This window comes from Beauveria bassiana, assembly GCF_000280675.1.
Source record: "Beauveria bassiana ARSEF 2860 unplaced genomic scaffold BBA_S00019, whole genome shotgun sequence".
In the NCBI taxonomy this organism is placed as follows: Eukaryota; Fungi; Ascomycota; class Sordariomycetes; order Hypocreales; family Cordycipitaceae; genus Beauveria; species Beauveria bassiana.
Window position 1 is genome coordinate 341136 of NW_007930854.1, and position 20570 is coordinate 361705.

Below are 20570 nucleotides of genomic sequence, written 5' to 3' on the forward strand. Positions count from 1 at the left end.
CGGGCTTCAGATGTTTGTGATTGTCTTGCATAGCCCGGCGATCACGCCAACGGCAGCACATTGGGTGAATGATGTTTGGGCCAATAGCGGAATGTCCGCTTGGCTCCCCCAACCTCTGCAGGGATCAGAATCTATGGGCTTTAGTCACCAGTATCGGGGGCCGTGAAAGTCGTCTTGTTTGCCTGCAATGTCGCGGCCCGGTCGGCAAGCCCAAGCCCTTAACCATCGTTGTTTGTTATTCTGACTTGAGTCAAATTCTTCCCGACGGGGGGTGCAATTAACATAAGACAGTGTGCTAGGATGCTCATTGCAAGTGTCAGAGAAAATCTTGTTAATTCCAGAAGCCGTGGCTGCATACATGCGGAACTTGAGTTGGTGGCTTGGTGGCCTACCACTAAGATGCATTGCTACCCAACCGAGGCCCGAATCATCGTAGGCTGTTCTCGGACACTTGGAAAGCACTTTGTCCGATTTATAGCAATAATTCGCCCGATAGTTGTCCTCGATGATGTTCAAGAGCTTGCCTCAGGCTCTGGCGCCGATTCTTTGGTCAGAGTAGTTGGCCCAACCTGCCACAGTCGCTGCGACCACTTGGCCGCCGAGACGCACCACCAGGTCCCGTAACAAGGTTTCTGTAATTTTCTGTAACTTTCTGTGACTTTGCATAAAGTATTCAATTACTTCAGCTCTCTGTAATATCTAATTGAAAAAAAGAAACTGGATTTCATGAAAATACTGCGCGTAGTAGCCGGCTCGCTGAATTTAGATAACAGTCCACGAAAAAGAATTATGATATTAAATTTACAAAAAAAAAAAAGAACAAAGCGCCACCCATCAATCACACAAAAGATATCATCTCCACTCAATACTCGACCGAATGTCTCCCCACCACGCATTCATGACATCTTTAAAGTAGTACGACCGCGGAAGCCACTGCTTGGCATCGCCCGTCTTGGGCAGGTTGCTCAGCCCCGACTTGACATACGTGGACGTGAGGCGCATAAACGGCACATCCTGCATCGTGGCCTTTTCCCTGGCCGTCCGCGTAGGGATCAGCGCCTGCTTGCCCTCGCGGTCGAGCTGCCGAATCATGCGGCCCGCCAGCTGCGCGGTAGCGTCGGCGCCGGGCGTCCAGCTCGCGTCGACGTAGCCAAAGGCAAAAAACAGATTCGGCAGCCCTTCGAGCATGGCGCCCTTCCACGCGTACAGGTCCGGAATGTGCGCGGGCGCGCCGTCCACGGCGATGCGCGCGTTGCCGCCGACCGTCGTCTTGAGCCCCGTGGCGGTGACGATGACGTCTGGGTGCAGCTCCGCGCCCGACGTGAGCTTGATGCTGCTTTCCGTCACCGTCGCGATGCGGCCCGTCGCGACGCTCGCCCGCCCCGCCCGCAGCGCCTGGTAAAAGTCGGCGTCGGGCGTCGCGCACAGCCGCTGCGACCAAGGGTCGTACGCCGGCACAAAGTCGGGCGCCATGTCGGTGCCGGCGGGCAGCTGCTTCTCCGTCGCGCCGAGCAGCAGCTTGCGCGCCGACGCGGGCCGCCAGAGACAGTACCTGACAAAGAGGAAGCTGAGCAGCGTCCGGCGGAAGCGCACGAGGGCCGACCCGAGCTGCGTCGGCAGCCAGCGCTGCATGAGCGCCTCGAGCCCGCCGCTGCGGTTCTTGACGGGGATAATCCAGCTGGGCGAGCGCTGGAGCATCGTCACATGAGCGGCCTTGTCTGTCATGCTCGGCAGTAGCGTCACGGCCGTGGCGCCCGAGCCGATGATGACGACGTTTTTATCGGTATAGTCAAAGTCTTGGGGCCAAAACTGCGGATGAATGACAGGACCCTGGAACTGGTCGATGCCGGGGATCACTGCTTTCAGGGGCTCGTCGTAGTCGTAGTAGCCCGATCCGAGGCAGACGAAGCGGCTGCGTAGCTGCTTCTGCTTCTTGTCTTCTCCAATTATATCGAATGTCCAAGTATTGGTGTTACTTGACCAGTCCATTGCACGAACTTTGCGATTGAATTTAATGTGCGGCGCAATGCCTTGTTCTTCAACCGCCTCGTGAAGGTATTCTTGGATCAAGGCCCCCTCTGCAATGGCCTGCCCTTTGGTCCATGGCTTCCATGGGAAGCTGAAAGTGTACAGATCGGAGTCGGATCGGATGCCTAGGTTAAAAGTAATGGTCAGTGACGTCGAGTTGGGAGGCGGCTTTGTGGACTTTGGCGTACCCGGGTATTTGAATAAACTCCATGTGCCGCCAATTTCGTGTCGGGACTCGATGATGGCGTATGACAGGTTCGGATTCGTCTGTTGCAGTCTATAGGCAAAACTAATGCCAGATATGCCTGCGCCGACTATGACGACGTCGTAGTCGATGGCGCGGCTATTACCGTTTGACATGTTGAGTTACGCGGCTGGCTGCGGCTCAAGTGACGGTATGTAGGTAGTACCGCTGGCAGGAAGAGCGCAAAAAAAGAAAAAAGAAACACTGTACGAAGAAGATGAAGTTGAGTAAAAATGATTGAAATTGAATTAGAACGAGGATTGCGGTTCAAATAAATGGTATTGCTCAAGCAATCATGCCGAGGACCAAAGTCCTCTTTCGACAATGTGCGGCCGAGTCCGCGGCGAACCACCAAACTCCGAGGCTGCAAGTAAGCTACGTGCCTAACTACCTCAAAGGGTTTCCATCTTCCGCCCGAATCATCGAATACAGGGCCACTATAAATCTGTGCCTCGGTCGGCGCGACTCCCTTACCGCAGAGCGGCATTTCAGAGCATCGACATTAGTGTCTAATAAATAGCAAAATAGTCAAGAGCGGAGCTTCTTGGTTTCCCCTCATTGGATCGGACCAGCTGAAGCAGCAATCGGACGGTCATCTCGACTTTTGATGCTGGCCGGTGCCTGCCCGGAGACTTTGCGGACCCCGGTTTGCGGGGAGATTGGCTAAGCCTGACCAGGATCGGACTTTATGATTCTGGAATTTAATTATGACGTAATCATTTTCTTGCCCTTCTGCGGCCAGCCGTGGGTTGACTTGGGGAACCTTGAATATCGGTTTCCGTTTAGCAATTTTCAATCTACAGAGATGTAGACTCAGTCGAAAGCGATTTTATAATTGTGTTGATGTTAGGTACTTGATGTTGGAAAAGAGGCAGCAGACTGGGTTCGTTTGTATCTCCTCTTTCACAGCTGTGTCGCAGTTCCCCGATTTAATTAATTCAACCATCCATTAGCAATAACACCGAAAGCACCCCTCACCATAACGCATCGTGCCCTTGAGCTTTCCAACGCTATACTTGTGCCACCGCGCCCATGTTATGCACACCCAGAATCACGGCAACCAGAAACGGCTTCAAGTTGAAAGCGCTTCTAGCAAGAGTCGGAAGCTAAAGAACCGGCCCCCAATCACTTTGTTTAAATTATCGCTGCCGACATCTGCAGGAAACCTTCAAACAGATCTGTCAAGTGACTTTGGGTATGTAGGTAGTTGGCGTGTCTGCTCATGTACATGCTCGGCCGTGGCTACTGTCGCTTTACACGCAAAAGCGGCACAAGGCTCCCATGACATACACCACAGTCGACCCAACTTACAAGAAGGCTAGATTTAACATGCTCTGAGCCAAAAAACGGCCTTTCGTAGTGCAACAGAGGACCTTGTTGCCGGCGCTACTTGAAGCAACGTCAATGAAGCGTAACCCCGCACTGAATGGCATGCGGGGAAGCAAGCCAGCACCAGCCAACGTCGATGACAACTACGTCTTCATCCAAGTACACATGTCCTTCAGTCTTGTCCATTCACACAAAGTTTCCAATCTGAAATCAGATTCAATTAAACCTCAATATTAGCAACGGCTTGCCCCCCTCCCCCACGCCCTCCGCAAACCCCGGCCGCCGCCCATGGCCGATTTTTACCCCGAGGCGCGCAAGCGCTTCCCCGCACTACAAGCCAACCTCCCCCAGGTCTTCTTTGACAATGCTGGCGGCAGCCAGACGCTCGACACCGTCATTGAATCGATCCGCACATACCTCTGCCATTCAAACGTGCAGCTCGGCGGCTCCTACGCCGCCAGCCACCGCGCCACCGCCAGCTACACGCGCGCCTTTGCCGACGCCGCCGCCTTTATCCGCGCCAGCCCGGACGAGGTCGTCTTTGGCGCGTCGGCCACGCAGCTGCTCCGCACGCTCGCCTGGACGCTTCTGCGCTCCTTTGCAGCCGGGGACGAGCTCGTCGTCTCGGCCATTGACCACGAGGCCAACATTGCGCCGTGGGTCGACCTCGCCGAGCGCGCCGGGCTGGTCGTCAGGTGGTGGCGGCCGCGGGACGCGCTGGACCCGGAGCTGCACGCGCTGGACCTGGCGCCGCTGCTGTCGCCGCGCACGCGCCTCGTCGCCTGCACGCACGCGAGCAACGTCCTCGGCAGCGTGACGGACATTCGCGCCATCTCGGACCTTGCGCACGGCGTCGGCGCGCTCGTCTGCGTCGACGGCGTCGCGTTTGCGCCGCACCGGCCCGTGGACGTGCGCGCGCTCGGCGCCGACTTTTACGTCTTTTCGTGGTACAAGGTGTACGGGCCGCACGTGGCCACGCTGTACGCGAGCTGGGGCGCGCAGGCCGGCATGCGCTCGCTCGGTCACTTCTTCAACCCGCAGGCGAGCCTCGCCGACAAGATGGGGCTCGCGGCCGGCAGCTACGAGCTGTGCCAGTCCGTGTCGGCCGTCGTCTCGTACCTCGGCGACGGCGAGTGCGGGTCGTGGGGCGGCTTCGAGGACCACGAAGAGGCCCTTACCGAGGCGCTGCTCGCGTACCTGCGCGGCGTCCCGGGCATCAGCATCTACGGCAAGCGCCACGTGCAGGCGGCGAGGCTACCGATTGTGAGCTTCACCGTCGAGGGGTGGGACGCGCGGGAGCTGGTCGAGGCGGTCGAGGCGCGCTCCCACTACGGCTTGCGTTGGGGTTGCTTTTACTCGAACCGGCTCGTCCGCGAGACGTTGCTGCTCAAGCAGGACGGCGTTGTGCGTGTGAGTTTGGCGCATTACAACACAAGTAAGTGTTTAGGGCCGGCTGGGTGTGCTTTGTGCTTTTCGCCCAACTCTACTGACTCTTGTGCTGCAGTGGAAGAAGTGCTTGGTCTCATCAAGATTCTCAAGGAGGTTCTGCCATTGTCGAGCGAACGAAACAAATAGCTTCAATTGCTCGACGCCTCATTATTTCGCTTGCCTTTTGTAAATTCCAGGCTGTGTATATGTAAACAGTGATTCGTAGTTGTAAACAAAAATTATGTAGTTGTGGAAAAAAAGAGTTTTGCATTCAGTAGTCACTGGTGGCATTCGATTCGGCACGTCGCAGGCGGGGCTGTGGGGGGATCCCTATGCAGCCAAATGCCGAAATCCGGGGAAGCAAAAAGCACAGCGAGGTTGAGTGATTCATGTATTCATATTTGAGCCATGTACCGCCTAGTTCCCATCTCTGACTGCTGCCAGCCTTTATTATCATAACCCCTGGGCCATTTGCCCCTATAGCGAGACGCCGGGCCGATTCAACTTACCCCTGTCCTCCAATCATACCATTACAAGAAGCTAATCGTATCCGCAGCTCAGTGTGCCATCGTCCCTTTTTCGTTTTCAGGTTTCGCTTCCAACTTGCATCAAGAATAACACTCTATGATGCCACGTCACTAATCTTGTTTGTTTACAGAGCAAAGGCAAGAGCGGCGGCGGCTCCCATGATGCCAGCGACGTTGGTGGGAGCGGCGTTGGGATTCGAGGTGGTCGAGGCAGCCGCACCGTTGCTACCAGCACTGGTCGAGGCATCGGTGGTCCTGGAAGCGTTTGATGAAGAGGTGGCCGAGCCGGTTGAAGCGGCCGTAGACGAGGCACTGGCACCTGTGTTGCAGACGACGGCGGTAGGCAGGTCGACGTTAAAGGCCTTGCAGAGCCTGTTGGCGAGAGCAATTGTATCGGCCTTTCCCTTGTCGTCGCAGACGGGGGCCAGGCAGCAGGCAATCTTGTTGATAAAGTCCTTGTTGCTGCAGACGCACTTGTAGTCGAGCTGGCTGCAGCCGGCAATACTGTTGCCGCTGAGATTCTGGCCTACACAGTCTTTCTGCAAGACGAGCGAGTGTTAGCCGAAAAAGCTGAATGCAATGGCCTGCGCACGCCACTAGACGGATAATGTTTGCTGGGTTCTGACTTACGGCGCATTCAGGAATGTCGTTGAGGGGGTTCTGGGCGGCGACCAGGGAGGCGGCAGCGAGGAGAGACATGACGAACTTCATTTTGGCGGCAAGGTGAACTGTGTATAGGAATGGACAAGTGTGGATGATATGAAGGATGAAGTAAGAGGAAATTCGTCGCTCGAATGTGGTAATGAAAATAGCGGAAAAGGATGGATAAGGTAGATTGAGGCGTGCAAGAATCAGCAGGAAAAGGTAACGGCTTTTCGTTTTCGGGAAGGCGGACTCGAACCACACTTGCCCAGCCACGGGGCCTCGGGGCTCAAGTGGGGGCTTTCTTGCACTTACTACCTTGGTACTTGGGAGGTAGGCGCATTAGTACCTGTTTAGACAGGCCCCCAAATGCCCTCTAGTCAGCGCGGGGTTCTGAAACAGAAATTATGGCTGATCAAAGGGCGAAATTCGAATAGTCTCATCTAAACAAACCGCTCACTGCAAAGGCTAAATGTCTGTAGAATTGCCTATACAGTCCGCCCTGTGGCTGTGGTGGCGCACCTATGTACCTCGGTACCTGCCTACCTCTCGAGCCTCACCTTGCTTGTTTAGCGGGCCGTTGCTCAAGTCCGCCGACTCTCAATCAATACAAAATCAATATTTCAGTCTTACTTTCGATTACAGTCTTTACTCTCAATCATTACTATGATGCATGTCATTCTTGTTTTTTGCACGCGGTTATGTCGGACACAACCGCGCACTCTTTTCTACAGTGCTAATAATACCCATCTGCCATCCCAACATGGCTTCCTCCTACTAAAAGATATGGCCGGCCCACACCCCTCGTCACTCCCGAGGCCCATTGCCACCCTCCCACTGCCTCCCACCCTACGCCCCGGCCAATTGTTTCCTTTGACTGGATATCCCGCGATACGCGAGCGGGGTTAATAAGCCATGGAACAGATTAATAAAGTGACTGTATGTGAACATACGTATCATTACAAGAAGCTAATCGCATCGTCATTGACAGTCGAAAAGGTAGCCTGGGATTTCTCTATTCCTGGCCAACTTTCACCAGTGTTGCCAGTGTTTTGTACAATGTGAATTGCCTGCTCCGTGTGACTAAAGACGAACCTTTTTATACATTTCCAACAGTAGCGTTGCTTTCCAGTTCCCGAGTTGCTGATGCTACTACGTGACCAGGCGTATGCCTCAAAGACCGTAGTCATATCTTCTCAGACATGGGGGAAAAAAGAAAAAAAAAATGATAGAAAAACAGCCCTTTACCGATCGAGGCGCTTTATACCAGTTCTCGCCAGCCATATGCCCGTCTGTCTACGTGCGTTTGTTTGGTGGAGCGGCCTCGGGCCCCCCATCGTGCATGCCGGCCGGGGATGGCGAGCCGCGTCACCCGAAGCAGCTCCGCCATTCGGCACCGTCGGCAGAAACCGTCATACCAGCTTGCTTAAAAATCCCAATAGACCCTGAATTCCTCGCATACTCTTCTTTCCTGCTACATACACCCAACATATTTGAAAATTGCCTCCTGACCCGAATATTGCTGTACATATATATATCTGCCGCCTGCAGGCTAGTTACACTCCGTTCGCGCCCTCCTGCGTATTAGTGCACAAACCCTCACTGGCCAGCTGCCCCTCGTCACCATGCAAAAAATCACGTCACATCTTCCTTCCTGGAACACGACGAAAAGTCAGAGTAAAAAGGGCTTTGACAAGGCCTACAAAGTCGTCGACAAGCTAGGCGCGCCAATCAACCGCTTATCCAACCGCATCGGCAGCGAGGCCTTTTGGCCGACAACTCTCGACAAGGAGAGCGACAAGGCCGCCAGAATTTTAAAATCCTTTTGCAGTACGTGAAATGAAAATCTCTCCCGCCAACTTTTGCCAGCCGCACACACGTTTTGCAAATTCGGCCGTGACCGAGCTTGAACACTGACACCTCGCGCGCAACAGAGGATGGCTTCTACACCGAGCAAGACGACGACGCCGCCATCCCTGGCGACGGCCCGAAGCAGAAGCAGCGCGTGCTCAAAAAGATTCCCCAGAGTGTCATCGCCAACGCTGTCGGCCTCGCCATCTTCACCACCATGCGCACCGGCCTCTGGGTCTCCGGCGCCGGCGGCTCCGGCGTGCTCGTCGCGCGGCAGGAGGAGCACGACGGCGCGTGGTCGCCGCCCTCGGGCATCATGCTGCACACGGCCGGCCTCGGCTTCCTCGTCGGCGTCGACATTTACGACTGCGTGCTCGTCATCAACACGCGCGCCGCGCTCGCAGCCTTTACCAAGATTCGCGCCACCATTGGCGGCGAGGTGAGCGCCGTCGCCGGACCCGTCGGCGTCGGCGGCGTGCTGGAGAATGACGGCCGCTGGAAGCAGGCGAACCGGCCCGTGTTTACCTATCTAAAATCGAGAGGCTTCTACGCGGGCGTGCAGGTGGACGGCACCGTCGTGATTGAGCGCTCCGACGAGAATGCGCGTTTTTATAATCAGACGGGCATTGCGGCCGCGGACATTTTGGCGGGCAAGGTGCGGAGACCGCCGCGGGAGACGCGCAAGCTCATGGAGACGCTCAAGGCGGCCGAGGGTCGCGTGGACGTGGACGACGACATCATGGAGCAGCTCGAGCATGAGCTTGCGCCGGGGGATGTCCAAGTCACCTCGCCCAACGCCACTGCAACAACGTTTGGATTTCCCGAGGAGGACGATCCGGACCCCTACGGCGTGGCGGCGCTCGAAAAGGAAGGCCTCGGGATCGTCGAGGCCGGCTCGCACGCCAGAGTGTCCAGCGACGAGTTTACGTTTCGCCCGCGCAGCGGATACCGGTCTCGCGCCAACACGGCCTCCTCGACGCCCACGCACCGGACGAGTTTTGGCGCCGCGGCGCTCGCTCAGAACCCGCGCTGGAGCCACGACAGCGTCGCCACGACAACGTCGGATGCCGCCACGCAGACGGAAATTGATCAGTCGCCCGAGGAGACGAGTTCTGCGCCGCCGAGCAGCCACAGCCATAGCCCCCGTGTTCTGACGCGGCATCATCATCATGTGCAGGCAGATGAGCCGCCGAGGTACGAGGAGCAGGGCCGCGAGCACATTGACGAAAAGGCCCAGAGTCCGTACTCGGCCGGTGCAGACGGCAGATTGCATGGAGTAAACGGCCATGAAGAGGAAGAGGACGGGTTTGCCGATGCAGAGGAGGCGGTGGTCAAGCCGGTGGTGCTGCCCAAGGGTCCTCCGCCGGCGCTGCCTCCCCGACAGTCCGCCGAGACGAAGCCGGTGGACGCTGGTTTTGAAGAATTGGATTTGAACGATTCAAAGCATTAGTCTGCATTTTGCTGAAGCGCGAACAGAGGGCACATATAGAATAGATTGGCACGAGGAGATCTGAGAGTAAGATACCATGGTAGAGGAGACGTCGACCGATTTAGATACTACGAGCCATGATAGAATTCAGCGTTTCGTTTCTACATCAATCAATTCAAATTATAGAATTACATCCCCCCGGACTAAACAACAATGCCAAGCTCTTTGCCGATAATCTCTGCCGCCCTCTCGCCGACAATCAGCGCCGTGTTGTACGTATTGGCACCTACATTCTCCGGCACAATGGACAGATCCGCCACCTTGAGCCCCTGCGTGCCGTACACATTCAGATCCTTATCCACCACGCCGCCCCTTTCTCTCGGTGCCATCTTGCACGTGCCGACCGAGTGCCACGATGTCTCAATGTGCGACCGAATCCATTCCTCAATCGCCTTGTCGTCGTCCTTGCTGTACTCAAGCAGCGGGAGACTCGCCCGGTCTTGCACGCTCCTGAAGCCGCCCTCCACCGCGGGCCTGTCCTGGCATGCCGCCTTGCTGCCCGCTGGGAACTGCGGGTGACTGGTGGGCTCCTCGCCGGCGTACCTGTCGCTGCGGCGCATGATTTCGCGCTGCTTCTTGTACGCCCACACCTGCTTGGTCACGTCCACGGGGTTCTCAAGGAAGCCCGTGACAAAGTCCGGCTTGGCGCGCGGATCCGTCGACGTGATGTGGGTGCTGCCGCGGGCGTACGGGTACGCCGTGTAGGTGCCGCCCGTTATGTAGTGCGCTGGGTTGTCGACGGGCTCGTTCAGCGCGACATGATCGCCCATGTAGCCGCTAAAATAGGTCATGAGCATAATGGGTCGCGAAGGCTGGTGTTTAAAGTCGCGCTCCCAGCACTCCTGAAACGCAGAGTCCAGCTGCGCGACCTCGTCCTCAGTCGGCCGCAGCTTGCCGCCCACGTCGAGCCCGTTCCAACCCATCTTGGACGACCCGGCAGCCACGGCCTCGTGAATATCCTCGCGACCGCTAAGCAAGCCGTCGAATGACATCTCTGGCGTCAACATGGCCTTGTAGCGATAGAACATGAGGTTATGGTCCTGGTAGTCCTCGCCGACGCCGGGAAGATCCGAGACGACGTCGATGCCAAGTCCGCGCAGCAGCTCAGCATTGCCAATACCCGATCTCTCGAGGATGAGGGGCGTTTTCAGAGCGCCCGAGGTGACTACAACTTGCTTCTTGGCAGCGATAAAAGCCGCCGGTGTCTGAGTCCGGTTGGTAGTGGGCTCGTACTCAACGCCAATGGCGCGAGTGCCATCAAACTTGATCCGGGTGACAGTTGAGTCGGGCAGGATATGGAGATCAGGGTAGTTCCCGGATTTGATAAGCGGGTGAATGTAGCAGTGAGCTGTGTCTTGCCTCTTGCCGTCTGGGCTAATGTATTTGGCCCAACGCTCGAAGCCGTGACCGACCTCAAAGTCTTGCAAATTGGCCACGTGAGGCACGCCCAAAGACTCGGCTGCGTCGAGGATGTCGTCGTTGTTTAGCTTGGAAAGATGTGTTCCGTAGCTGACCTGGATAGGACCGTCATGGCCGTGAGCATTCTTGTCAATTCTTGGGTCGTCCAACATGTGGTTCTCTGCCTTGTTCGCAAGAGCCAGCATCCTTTTCCCGTCCCAACCCTCTGTCTGCCATGAGTCAAAATCCACCGCCGATGCTAAGCTTCTGCATTAGCCCAAGCGCGTATTATCACATAAACGCCACGCACCTCGTGTATACATGGTAAAGTTGATGGAGGAGCCTCCGCCCAGAATTCCTCCTGTAGGGACCACCAATGCACGGTCAGCAAGGTTCGATTCCCTTTTCGCGGAGTGAAAGAGGACAGTTTCGCTTCCTGGAAAGAGATGGCTTAGGAACATGGCGGGAGTGACCACGGTAGGATCGTCTAGATTATTGCGTCCCTGCTCGATCAACAGAATTGACAAGTTCGGGTCGGCTTTCGCAAGTCGACCAGCTGTAACGCACGCAGCGGTGCCGCCTAACTGCTTGTCAGGACTCAATTCATGGGGTTCAAATCTATAGCAAAACTTACCTCCCACGAATACGACGTCATATTCGGATTTCAGATTGCTTGAAGCCATCCTCCGACAGGGCTGGGGTGATCGAGGTTGGGTTGTCAAGTGAGGGAAACGCGTATGGGACCACACCCTTCTCCGGGCTTTATATACAGGTGTAACTCTCGAAAATTTGCCTCGTTGCTGTGGGCATAGCTACATGATAGGTGCCTATAATTAATTAAGTAATCGCCATGATAACCAGCAATTGCTACCGCGGCCATGCCTACCTAGGATCCGCACCGTGGGGCGGTTTGGGGCTCATGCAAAGAGCACATATGTAGCTTGAATGTCTGTCATGCTGTTCTTACTAAAACTGCCAAGCGGCGTTCAATATCTGGCTCCAGCTACGCCATCTCCTGCCTTATGACTGTTTCGATCCACATCACCATCTGCAGACTTGCCACAATCGCTTTGTTTGAGCGGAGTTGCATCAGCGAAATGATCCAGGAACCAGTGTCTCAGTAGTCCCTCTTCATCAAGGGTTGGGTCGTCAATATGCATAGCTGTACGTCGTTGCATTTCTTCCCGTCCGGCCTAGGTACTGGTAGTGCTGGCCAACCCCTGCAGCCAGGTCCATTTCAGCCAATAGAAAGGTGAAGAAGTACGATGGTTTGATTTGACGTCGAGCTCACCACTACAAGAGTAATGACTCTATACTTAAGATAATTCCTTATGGTTTCGAACCCTGCCTTGGACTCTAAGACTCAATTTTAGTCTACAATAATATGCCTCACTCATCTTGAACGATTGCACGAGGATGCACGACGTGCACCGTAAAAAAGCTCAGGTGGGAGAGCGGCGCTGCACGTTAGCCTGTTTTAGCGCTATGGTGGGGCTGCTTTTTAACACGAGTTAGCATACAGGCAATCGCAATGACGACAGGCGATTCTGAGCTGGCTAAGTGAAGCTCTTCTCACCTCCAAGCTATTCGTATTCCACTCAACCCTCTCAACACCCCAAACCGCGTCTGTCTCTACAATCTTACAATCATAAAAACTGAGCAAGATGGCGGATAACGATCAAGACGGCCTCGTCAGCGAATTCTGTTCCATCACTGGCGCGAGCCCCGAAAAGGTGCATTTTGACGCTCCCCCGCCACCGCACCGCGATAGCTCGTGCTAACATCTCCCTCAACAGGCGACACAATATCTTCAGGCCAACGGCTGGCAAATTTCTGCCGCATCCAACTCGTACTTCCAAGACGAAGACGAAGGTGCCGAGGAAGGCTCTTCCGCGGCCCCCGATGCCAGCTACACAGGTCCTCGAACCCTCGACGGCCGCCCCGCGCCTGCGTCCTCCTCGAGACCTGCGCGGACGACGACGGCCCAGCCCAAGCGCAAAGGCGTCGCCACACTCGGATCTCTGAGCAGCGCCAGACCCGAGCCCGCCCATCACGATGATGACGACGACGACAGCGACGACGAGGACGAAGAGGACGGCAGCCGTGGCAACCTGTTTGCAGGTGGCGAAAAGTCGGGTCTAGCAGTAAAAGATCCCGCCAAGCAGGACAATGGCCCTAGAAAAATCATCAGCGATATCCTGGCCAAGGCGCGAGAGTAAGTTCTTCTGGGGCAACCGCCGCTGTTAGAACGTGCTGCTGACCAAAGGGACCCCTTAGAAACACGGGCCGCCCCGACCAGGAAAACGAAGCGAGTAGTGCCCCTCCACAGCAGTTTCGCGGCACCGGCATGACCCTCGGCGGCGACGGCGTCGAAAGCCGCAGCATCCCCGACCCCAACGGGCCCCTCCAGCCGCGCGGCGGCGAACCCATCGAGCGTGTGCTGCACATCTGGCAGAACGGATTCAGCATCGACGACGGGGAGCTACGGCGCTTCGACGACCCCGCCAACCAAGCGGACCTGGCTATGATAAGATCCGGCCGCGCGCCTCTGCACCTCATGGATGTCCAGCACGACCAGGCCGTCGACGTTAAGCTCGAGCAGCACGAGGGCCCCTACAAACCCCTTCCCAGGAAGTACAAGCCCTTTTCGGGCTCAGGCCAGCGCCTGGGAAGTCCCGTGCCAGGCGCTCCGGCTCCGGCTCCGGCCGCCGTCTCTAGGAGCTCTGCTGCGGCTGCGGGCGGTGCCGCTCCCAGCAGCCCGATTCCTGACATCGATGCGTCGCAGCCTACGGTTACGATTCGCCTGCAGCTCCCTGACGGCACGAGACTGCCGGCTCGATTCAACACAACCAACACTCTTGGTGACGTGTACGACTTTATTAGCAGAGCGTCGGCAGAGACACAAACGCGTGCGTGGGTGCTCGCCACCACATTTCCTAGCAAGGAGCACACAGACAAGAGTCTGGTGCTTGGAGAAATGCCAGAGTTCAAAAAGGGAGGTACTGCGGTTGTCAAGTGGAAATAGACTTTAGGGATCTTGGGGTAGACGAAGACCGACGGCTACGAGACATGGAAGCATTAGCTACGACCTGGGACTAAGCTACGACATGGCAAAGTAGCAGTAGGCAGAATAAAAATATCAACATGGATTATGAAACTCCTTTGCTAGATATCACGTCAGTTGGGGTTCAGTCCTGTCCATCTAGTGACAAGTAGCTAGCTTTTGCCTATAAAATGGTATCCGTTGCGACTCCTCCAACGCCGTTAAAAAAAAAGGAAGAAGACAAAAAAAGCAAGCAAGCAAACCATGCATCCATGTCAAATGCAAAGTCTCAACAAAAAATTGAGCCCCTATTTACACCGAGAGCGGTAGTCCACCAGGAGCATCCAGAAACTTGAAATGCTCAATCGCAATCTGGCAGTTGAGCATGGCTGCGTTGAAGCGACCCTCGCCGGGCGGCAGCACCACCATGAGATAGGTATTGGTGGTGAACTTGAGGATAAACAGGCTGAAGCGCGTGCCGGCCTTGTGCTCCATGCGCGTAAACTGCTCCGCGTTGCGGGGTGTGCCGGTGAAGCGGGAGATGCTCTGCTTGAAATGCTTCATAATGTTGGACATGCGCTCGAGCCGGTCCTCTGTCGGGTTGCGCGCGGCCTCCTTTGACGTCCACGAGGACACGGCCAGAAACGAGGTGCGCTCAAAGAGCAGAATCTCCTCGGCCTCGATGGCGACGCCGAGGTTGGCGAGGTTGCGCTCAATGACGGCCAGGTTGGGGACGAGGTCGTGGATGATGCTGGCCCAGGCCTTGTAGAGGCTCTGGTCCCAGATGGACGTGGCAAAGGGGGAAATGTCGACGGTGCGGTCGCCGCCGCTGATGGAGGCGGCGTACTCGAGGGAGCGCTGGCGGACGATGCGCACGCGCTCGTCGTAGACGGCCTCGCGCGACGCCGGCACCACCAGGTCCATCTTGTGCACGAGAATGTAGATGCGCGCCCCGGGCGAGTACTGCAGCAGCGCCGAGAGGATCGAGACGTAGGTGGCGAGGTCGCGGTCCACGTCGCGCGACTCAATGTCGAAGACGTAGATGAGGACGCCGACGTTGGAGAAGACGTGCACGCGCTGCTGCGAGAGGTAGTTTTCCATAAAGGCCTCCTGGCCGCCGCAGTCCCACAGGTTGAGCGTCAGGTTGCCGAGGAACTTGACGTGCGAGAGGTCAATGTCAATGGTCGCGCCTCTAGCATTTCAGATGAACTTGTATCAGTAACCATCCTGGAGCGGGTATTGTGTCGTCACTACTAGACGGGAGGATGCTGGCCGTCCCCCCGCCCCCCAAAGAAAGACTCACAGCCGCCGCGTGTCGCGCGCAATGTAGTTGCTGAATATAATGCTCCGCATGCTCGATTTGCCGGAGCCCGACTTGCCCATCAGCAGAACCTTCTTCTTCTTGGGCTTCTTAACCTCCAAGCGAGGCTCAGCAGAGGCTGCGGCGTCAGTGGCCTTGGCCTCATTCTTGGGCGCCATGCTGGGCCGACGGGTGATGTGTCGAAGAGAGACGTATCGATGGCGGTAGGCGGGAGGGATCAACGGTGTATTATATATTCGGACAAGGACGTCGCACCGATCAGGTGTGGCTGTTTGATATGTTCTTCGTGGGCGGGTTGCCGAGATGATTGAATTGGCTGTTTGAAGCAGCCCAAGCTTTGGCAGCTCGGTCGCCGCCGCTGGACAAGGTGGGGTACACACGTATGGGCAGCCGCTCGCTTGCCCTGCCCCGATGCGGCCTTGTACTTCAACACCATCATGAGCTCGTGTAAAAACTAATTTCGGAAAAGAGTTTTCATTGCCGACTGGGTACACAAAAACGACAGCTGACTCTGGGCAGTACTCCTACATCAGCCGTATGTATATGCGTCGGGTTGCTCTTGTGCTTCCCCCCTCCCCCCTCGACGATGCGACGGGGAATGCTAGCTTCACTTGCTGCGAACCCAATGTCTCATACTCAGCGCGTTTGAGGCTTCAAGTTCTTACCTGAGACTTTTTGAGAGGGATGTCGGAAGCTGCACTTGGGATAACTTTCCGAATGAAACCCCAACCTTTGGCCAAGCATCATTGATAACCAGATGTTGAGGCTCACGTACAAGGCTCACTGCTACTCGTGACCATTTACGAATACCACACTACCTGTGGTAACAGCGAATGACGCTGCATCGGTCGCTCTATCGTCCATCGCTGCGTATTTTCCATGAGACTGTGCCTGAGATGCCCTCAGTCGAGACTGACTGAGCTCAAGTACGGTCGAGCGGGACGTTCCATCGTAGATGCCGCCTGGGAAGGGTTTTACGTGCTGATCTCGGAAATAGTATATTGAATGACATGTCCTCGTCGGCTCTCTATTCTTGTCGATGCCGTGTCGTCGAGCTCTCTCTACGCCTCTACACTACAGAGGTCCTCATTGGCCTTCTCGTGTCTGGCTGGAGCCGTGACGGCGTGCGACTCGACCTTTTCATGATTGTACCCATTTTCGCAGAGAATACAGAGCACCACAGCCAAAAGGTTGATCAAGCCCTCACCTCTTCTTCCCCTCCTCACCCAGGTCTACCGTCTGACGGACGTCGGTAGCTGGTGACAGATCTAACATAACCTTGCAACATACTAATAACCACTTCGAAAGCGCGCTTTCTAGATGAATACATGTTGGTTTTCCGACTGAATTCGTCTTTTGAAAGTGGCAGTACTCTTACGTCACGCTCTCATCGCTATACGGCATAAGAGCAAACATCGCGTATGTTTGTATTGTTCTCGTACTCAACACAGACAGCGCTGTTCTATCATGTCGCTGAGAGTAAGACGGGGAATCAGACCAAAAGCAAGAGATATCTCGGAGTGTCAACAAAAAAACGTGAACCAGGGCGCAAAGAGCATTATACAACTACTTCTTCACCTCGGAAAGCTCGACCGTGGCCTTTTCCACATCCTCCTCATCGGCGCTAGTTTTCTCTGACGAAGCAGTCTCAACACCGGCCACAGCGTTCTCAAAGGCACGGCCACGCTTCTCAGGACCAACCATTGTGGAGAAGATGATGCCGAGAGCAATAATGGCCGTGGCAACTCCCATGACAGGGCCGTAAGCCTCAACACGGTGGCCGCTCTTAAGCGTAATAAAGGTCTTTTCGGCAATGGCATTGACAATTTGGGCAGAGGGCGACGAAATCATGTTGCCAATTTGGTATGTGACACCGGGGAAGGTGGAGCGGTAGGCAGCGGGGGACAGCTCGTTGAGGTGGATGGGAATGACGCCCCAAGCGCCCTGCACAAAGAACTGCATGAAGAAGCCCGAGGCGCTAAGGGAGGCCTCACCGCGGGGAAGAATCCAGGCAGGAATGAGCATGGCAGACATGAGCGCCGAGCCAATGATAGTGCGGCGGCGGCCGAGAAACTGGCTCGCGTAGCCAATGATGGTGCCACCAACGCAGGCGCCGACCTTCATCATAATGGAGGCGCGCGAAGCTCCCTTGTTGGAAAGCTCCTTTTCGGTAAGCATAAAGGTGGTGTATGAGTCTTGTGAGGTGTGCGAGTAGAAGTTGAACCAGGTCATGAGGAAGATGCAGTAGACGCACATCTTCCACTCCTTGGCCAGCATCACCCTCGTCTCGCGCCAAAAGGCACCAGGCGACGAGGCCTTTTTGCCCCTTTTCTTGGCCTCGATAAATTGCTGAGATTCGGGGAAGAGCATGCGAATGAGGCCAACAGCGATGGAGAGACCGGCTAAAAGGTTGTCAGTATGGGTTCCGTGGACGGGTGGCTGCGCTGCCAAGAGATCATACCCCCGATCCAGAACACTATTTTCCAGCTGTCGACGGCGCCACCAACGCCAAGGTTGGCGCATGCCGCCAAGACGTAACCGAAAGAGTAGCCTTGTTGCAGAATTCCAGACATCAGACCGCGAGCGTTAGAACTGGGAGTATGAGTGAGTATTCCGATCCCATGGTTGAGTTTTGTGGTCGACTTACGGGCACTGCTCCAGCGCCATGGCAATGGCATTGCCATAGACACCGCCCATGAAGAGGCCAAAGAGACTACGGACGGCCAAGAAGTGGGAGAATTTGGTCGAGTAAATGGTGGCAATCTGTAGGAGGCCGAGCACTAGCATGTTGAAGACCATAGGCCACTTGCGACCCCATTTGTCGCCAGCGAGGCCAAAGACGGCCGCGCCAACCGATCGCAAAAGCAAGGTCAGGGTGATGGCGGTGGTAATGTCGGCCTTTGTGCGGCCATAGTACTTGGCGAGCTTGACTGTCTGGATAGAAAGGGCGTGAAAGTCGAAGGCATCGGCGACCCAGGCGAGCCAGCCGACGATGAAGAAGAGCCAGGCCTTGGGGGTGAGCTGGGCAAAGAGCGCAATGGGGTTCTTGAACTTGTCGGGTTGCTGCCACTCGCAACGCGTCTCACCGTAGGCGTTGCTGACTACAACGCGCTGCTTCCAGACGAAGAGATCGCGGAGGGACTGCTTGGCCGTGGGGATGATGCCTTGGGCCAGGTCGTCGGCGGGCTCGTTGGCCACGGGATGGCTAGAGGGAGCGGCCATGACTGTGGGAGGATACTCTACCTGGCGGAAAAGCAGATTTTGTAGGGTGACTAATTGTAGGGATTATAGGTTTGTTGGTAGAAATGGCTACCGGCGAGGTTGGGGCTGAGTTTTTGACGGAATTGCCCAATTGTACCTATAGATGGCCTGGTTCGAACCTTCCTTCAATGATATGAAGAAGGAGGAACGACTGGGAATTGGGATATATGCAAGACAAGAGATACAGCTGTAGCGCCACTTCACGCCGGACTGGCTTACCTATATCATTAAGTACTTTGCAATGTGAGGGGTGCGACGGGGTATTTAGTGGTCATCATCGGGATGGAGCTACCCCAACTTGCAGCCCGCCTCTGCAAGCCAGCGTGGATGGAGTCATGCTCCTTGAAGTATCTGTTATTAGGGCTTTGCTTTTTGCTGTCACGTCAATGGCGGAATCTTATTACTCTTCTGGGGCCACTAACGCGTGCTACCATCTGCCGCATGAATCACTAGAGATGTGTACTTACTGGATGATACTGACAGCCAAAGAGGCAGAAGGGATTCTCAACTACCCAAATATTGAATGAGAATTTACCATCTCTGTTCATCATTGTTGGGGTAGATCGGAACTTCCGTAAAATGTCTCGCGGCTCATGCCACGCACGACTTACGTCGTATGCTCTGGGCCTCTAGCTCCCCCCAAAACGCCACAAAGCACCAGAGAAGAAATTAGAGCGTGACTTTGTTATGCGCCCGTGCTTCGTGAACCATAACGGAGCATTTTGGAAGCGAATGCGCCAGCCGGGACACCATCTCGCAACCAACTCGGCGCCACGAGACCTCCCTGCCCTGGTCGGTGCATGTAAGCCCGCCAGCTTTGCCGCTGTAGTAGCCCTGCGAGTTGGTGTGGGGTTGAGTCAAAGAGGTGGTGGGCTTGCAGAAGTGTGGCTTTTGCAGCCTGATTCTCGAGCATAATACGGATAAAGTAGTATTATTTAGCGTGCGAAGTACATGAAGGTTTGCGATGCTGAGCCAACGCAAATTCGAGCGGTCCGTTGTCTTGCCACCAGAGGCAATGTCGCAGAGGTAGAAACGACGTTGATGAGTATATGAGATGAAAGCAACATTCCCCAGACCAGCGTCGTATTCAGAATTCTGGGGTCCGTTGCATTGAGCACAGAGCGGTCTGTTAAATAACTAGTTAGCACATGACTGCGGAGACAGACTGTTGAGACAACAACAAAAACAACACGAAAGTTCATTGGGCCAGGGCAAGGTTTCGGGAGGGGTCCGTATGGGGAAATGGGAATATGCTCCGCACATATTTGCCTGAATGATGCGGAGAAAGCTGTATTCGTAGCGCAGAAATTGAGTTGTTAGAAAAGTTTGGTGTTTGAGGATGTGGAGTGTTGAGTGTCTACAGATAATTGGGTAGGGCAAACGGGTAGGCAACTTTTGCTGGTGTTTGCGCTTGGCAGCTGGCAGCTAAGCTGGTGCTGACCAACGTCTCGCTTGTTGCTTTAGAGGTATCCTACATACGACAGGATAACACAGCGCTTCAAGTCTATTTACCTTCATTTCTGCCCATCAATCTCCATCAACCCGAGTGCAAAGATCCTCCGCTAGGCCGCACAGGCTCCTCCAGGCTAGCGTAAAATTAAGCTTACAACAAGCTGCGAAAGCGATATTTAGCGTCCAAGTCCAAGACTCCAACCAGATCATCGCTCGTTCCCCGCGCCCGCCGTCTTATTCTTGCTACGGCTTCGAGGATGTGGGGGGACACGTTTTTCGCCGAGAAGAACATTCGACAAGCATCCGATCCTAGCTCGAGCAAGCACGGGCTTCAGCTCCCAGTGCCAAACCAGCGGAACTCTACGGAAATGGAGCTCCGGCATGTTCCACCGCAAGCCCTCCGTCTCTGCATCACCACGCCCGCAACCATTTACCGAACAACCACATTCAACCAGGGTGCATCCTTGCAAAACCATCGGCTATTAAAGACTCCATTGCAGGCAGCAAGATAAGGAACGAATTACAGCGCGCCGCCCTCTAGTTTCCCCATCCCAACC

The 20570-nt window shown here is 55.4% G+C and overlaps 8 protein-coding genes across 8 annotated transcripts; 3 read left to right on the top strand and 5 right to left on the bottom strand.

The window, feature by feature from the left end:
* Positions 1–852: 852 nt before the first annotated feature.
* Positions 853–2388, bottom strand: BBA_06529 (monooxygenase-like protein; the record flags this gene model as incomplete). Its single annotated transcript, XM_008601626.1, has 1 exon — positions 853–2388. One exon carries the CDS (start codon positions 2386–2388, stop codon positions 853–855), a length of 1536 nt encoding a protein of 511 aa, XP_008599848.1.
* A 1288-nt stretch (positions 2389–3676) lies between these two features.
* BBA_06530 (aminotransferase class-V) lies at positions 3677–5176 on the top strand (the record flags this gene model as incomplete). The annotated part of the gene is made up of 3 exons (XM_008601627.1): positions 3677–3760; positions 3839–5036; positions 5106–5176. 3 exons carry the CDS (start codon positions 3677–3679, stop codon positions 5174–5176), a joined length of 1353 nt encoding a protein of 450 aa, XP_008599849.1.
* Positions 5177–5681: 505 nt separating this feature from the next.
* On the bottom strand, positions 5682–6267 carry BBA_06531 (CFEM domain-containing protein; the record flags this gene model as incomplete). The annotated part of the gene is made up of 2 exons (XM_008601628.1): positions 5682–6095; positions 6187–6267. The coding sequence occupies 2 exons, from the start codon at positions 6265–6267 to the stop codon at positions 5682–5684; spliced, it is 495 nt and encodes a 164-aa protein (XP_008599850.1).
* A 1556-nt stretch (positions 6268–7823) lies between these two features.
* On the top strand, positions 7824–9499 carry BBA_06532 (DUF500 domain protein; the record flags this gene model as incomplete). Its single annotated transcript, XM_008601629.1, has 2 exons — positions 7824–8028; positions 8133–9499. 2 exons carry the CDS (start codon positions 7824–7826, stop codon positions 9497–9499), a joined length of 1572 nt encoding a protein of 523 aa, XP_008599851.1.
* A 182-nt stretch (positions 9500–9681) lies between these two features.
* Positions 9682–11591, bottom strand: BBA_06533 (alcohol oxidase; the record flags this gene model as incomplete). Its single annotated transcript, XM_008601630.1, has 3 exons — positions 9682–11195; positions 11247–11520; positions 11571–11591. 3 exons carry the CDS (start codon positions 11589–11591, stop codon positions 9682–9684), a joined length of 1809 nt encoding a protein of 602 aa, XP_008599852.1.
* A 1009-nt stretch (positions 11592–12600) lies between these two features.
* Positions 12601–13961, top strand: BBA_06534 (SEP domain-containing protein; the record flags this gene model as incomplete). Its single annotated transcript, XM_008601631.1, has 3 exons — positions 12601–12669; positions 12733–13151; positions 13214–13961. 3 exons carry the CDS (start codon positions 12601–12603, stop codon positions 13959–13961), a joined length of 1236 nt encoding a protein of 411 aa, XP_008599853.1.
* A 330-nt stretch (positions 13962–14291) lies between these two features.
* BBA_06535 (GTP-binding protein GTR1) lies at positions 14292–15458 on the bottom strand (the record flags this gene model as incomplete). The annotated part of the gene is made up of 2 exons (XM_008601632.1): positions 14292–15171; positions 15283–15458. 2 exons carry the CDS (start codon positions 15456–15458, stop codon positions 14292–14294), a joined length of 1056 nt encoding a protein of 351 aa, XP_008599854.1.
* Positions 15459–16866: 1408 nt separating this feature from the next.
* BBA_06536 (carboxylic acid transport protein) lies at positions 16867–18522 on the bottom strand (the record flags this gene model as incomplete). Its single annotated transcript, XM_008601633.1, has 3 exons — positions 16867–17702; positions 17762–17892; positions 17948–18522. The coding sequence occupies 3 exons, from the start codon at positions 18520–18522 to the stop codon at positions 16867–16869; spliced, it is 1542 nt and encodes a 513-aa protein (XP_008599855.1).
* Between the last annotated feature and the right edge of the window lie 2048 nt (positions 18523–20570).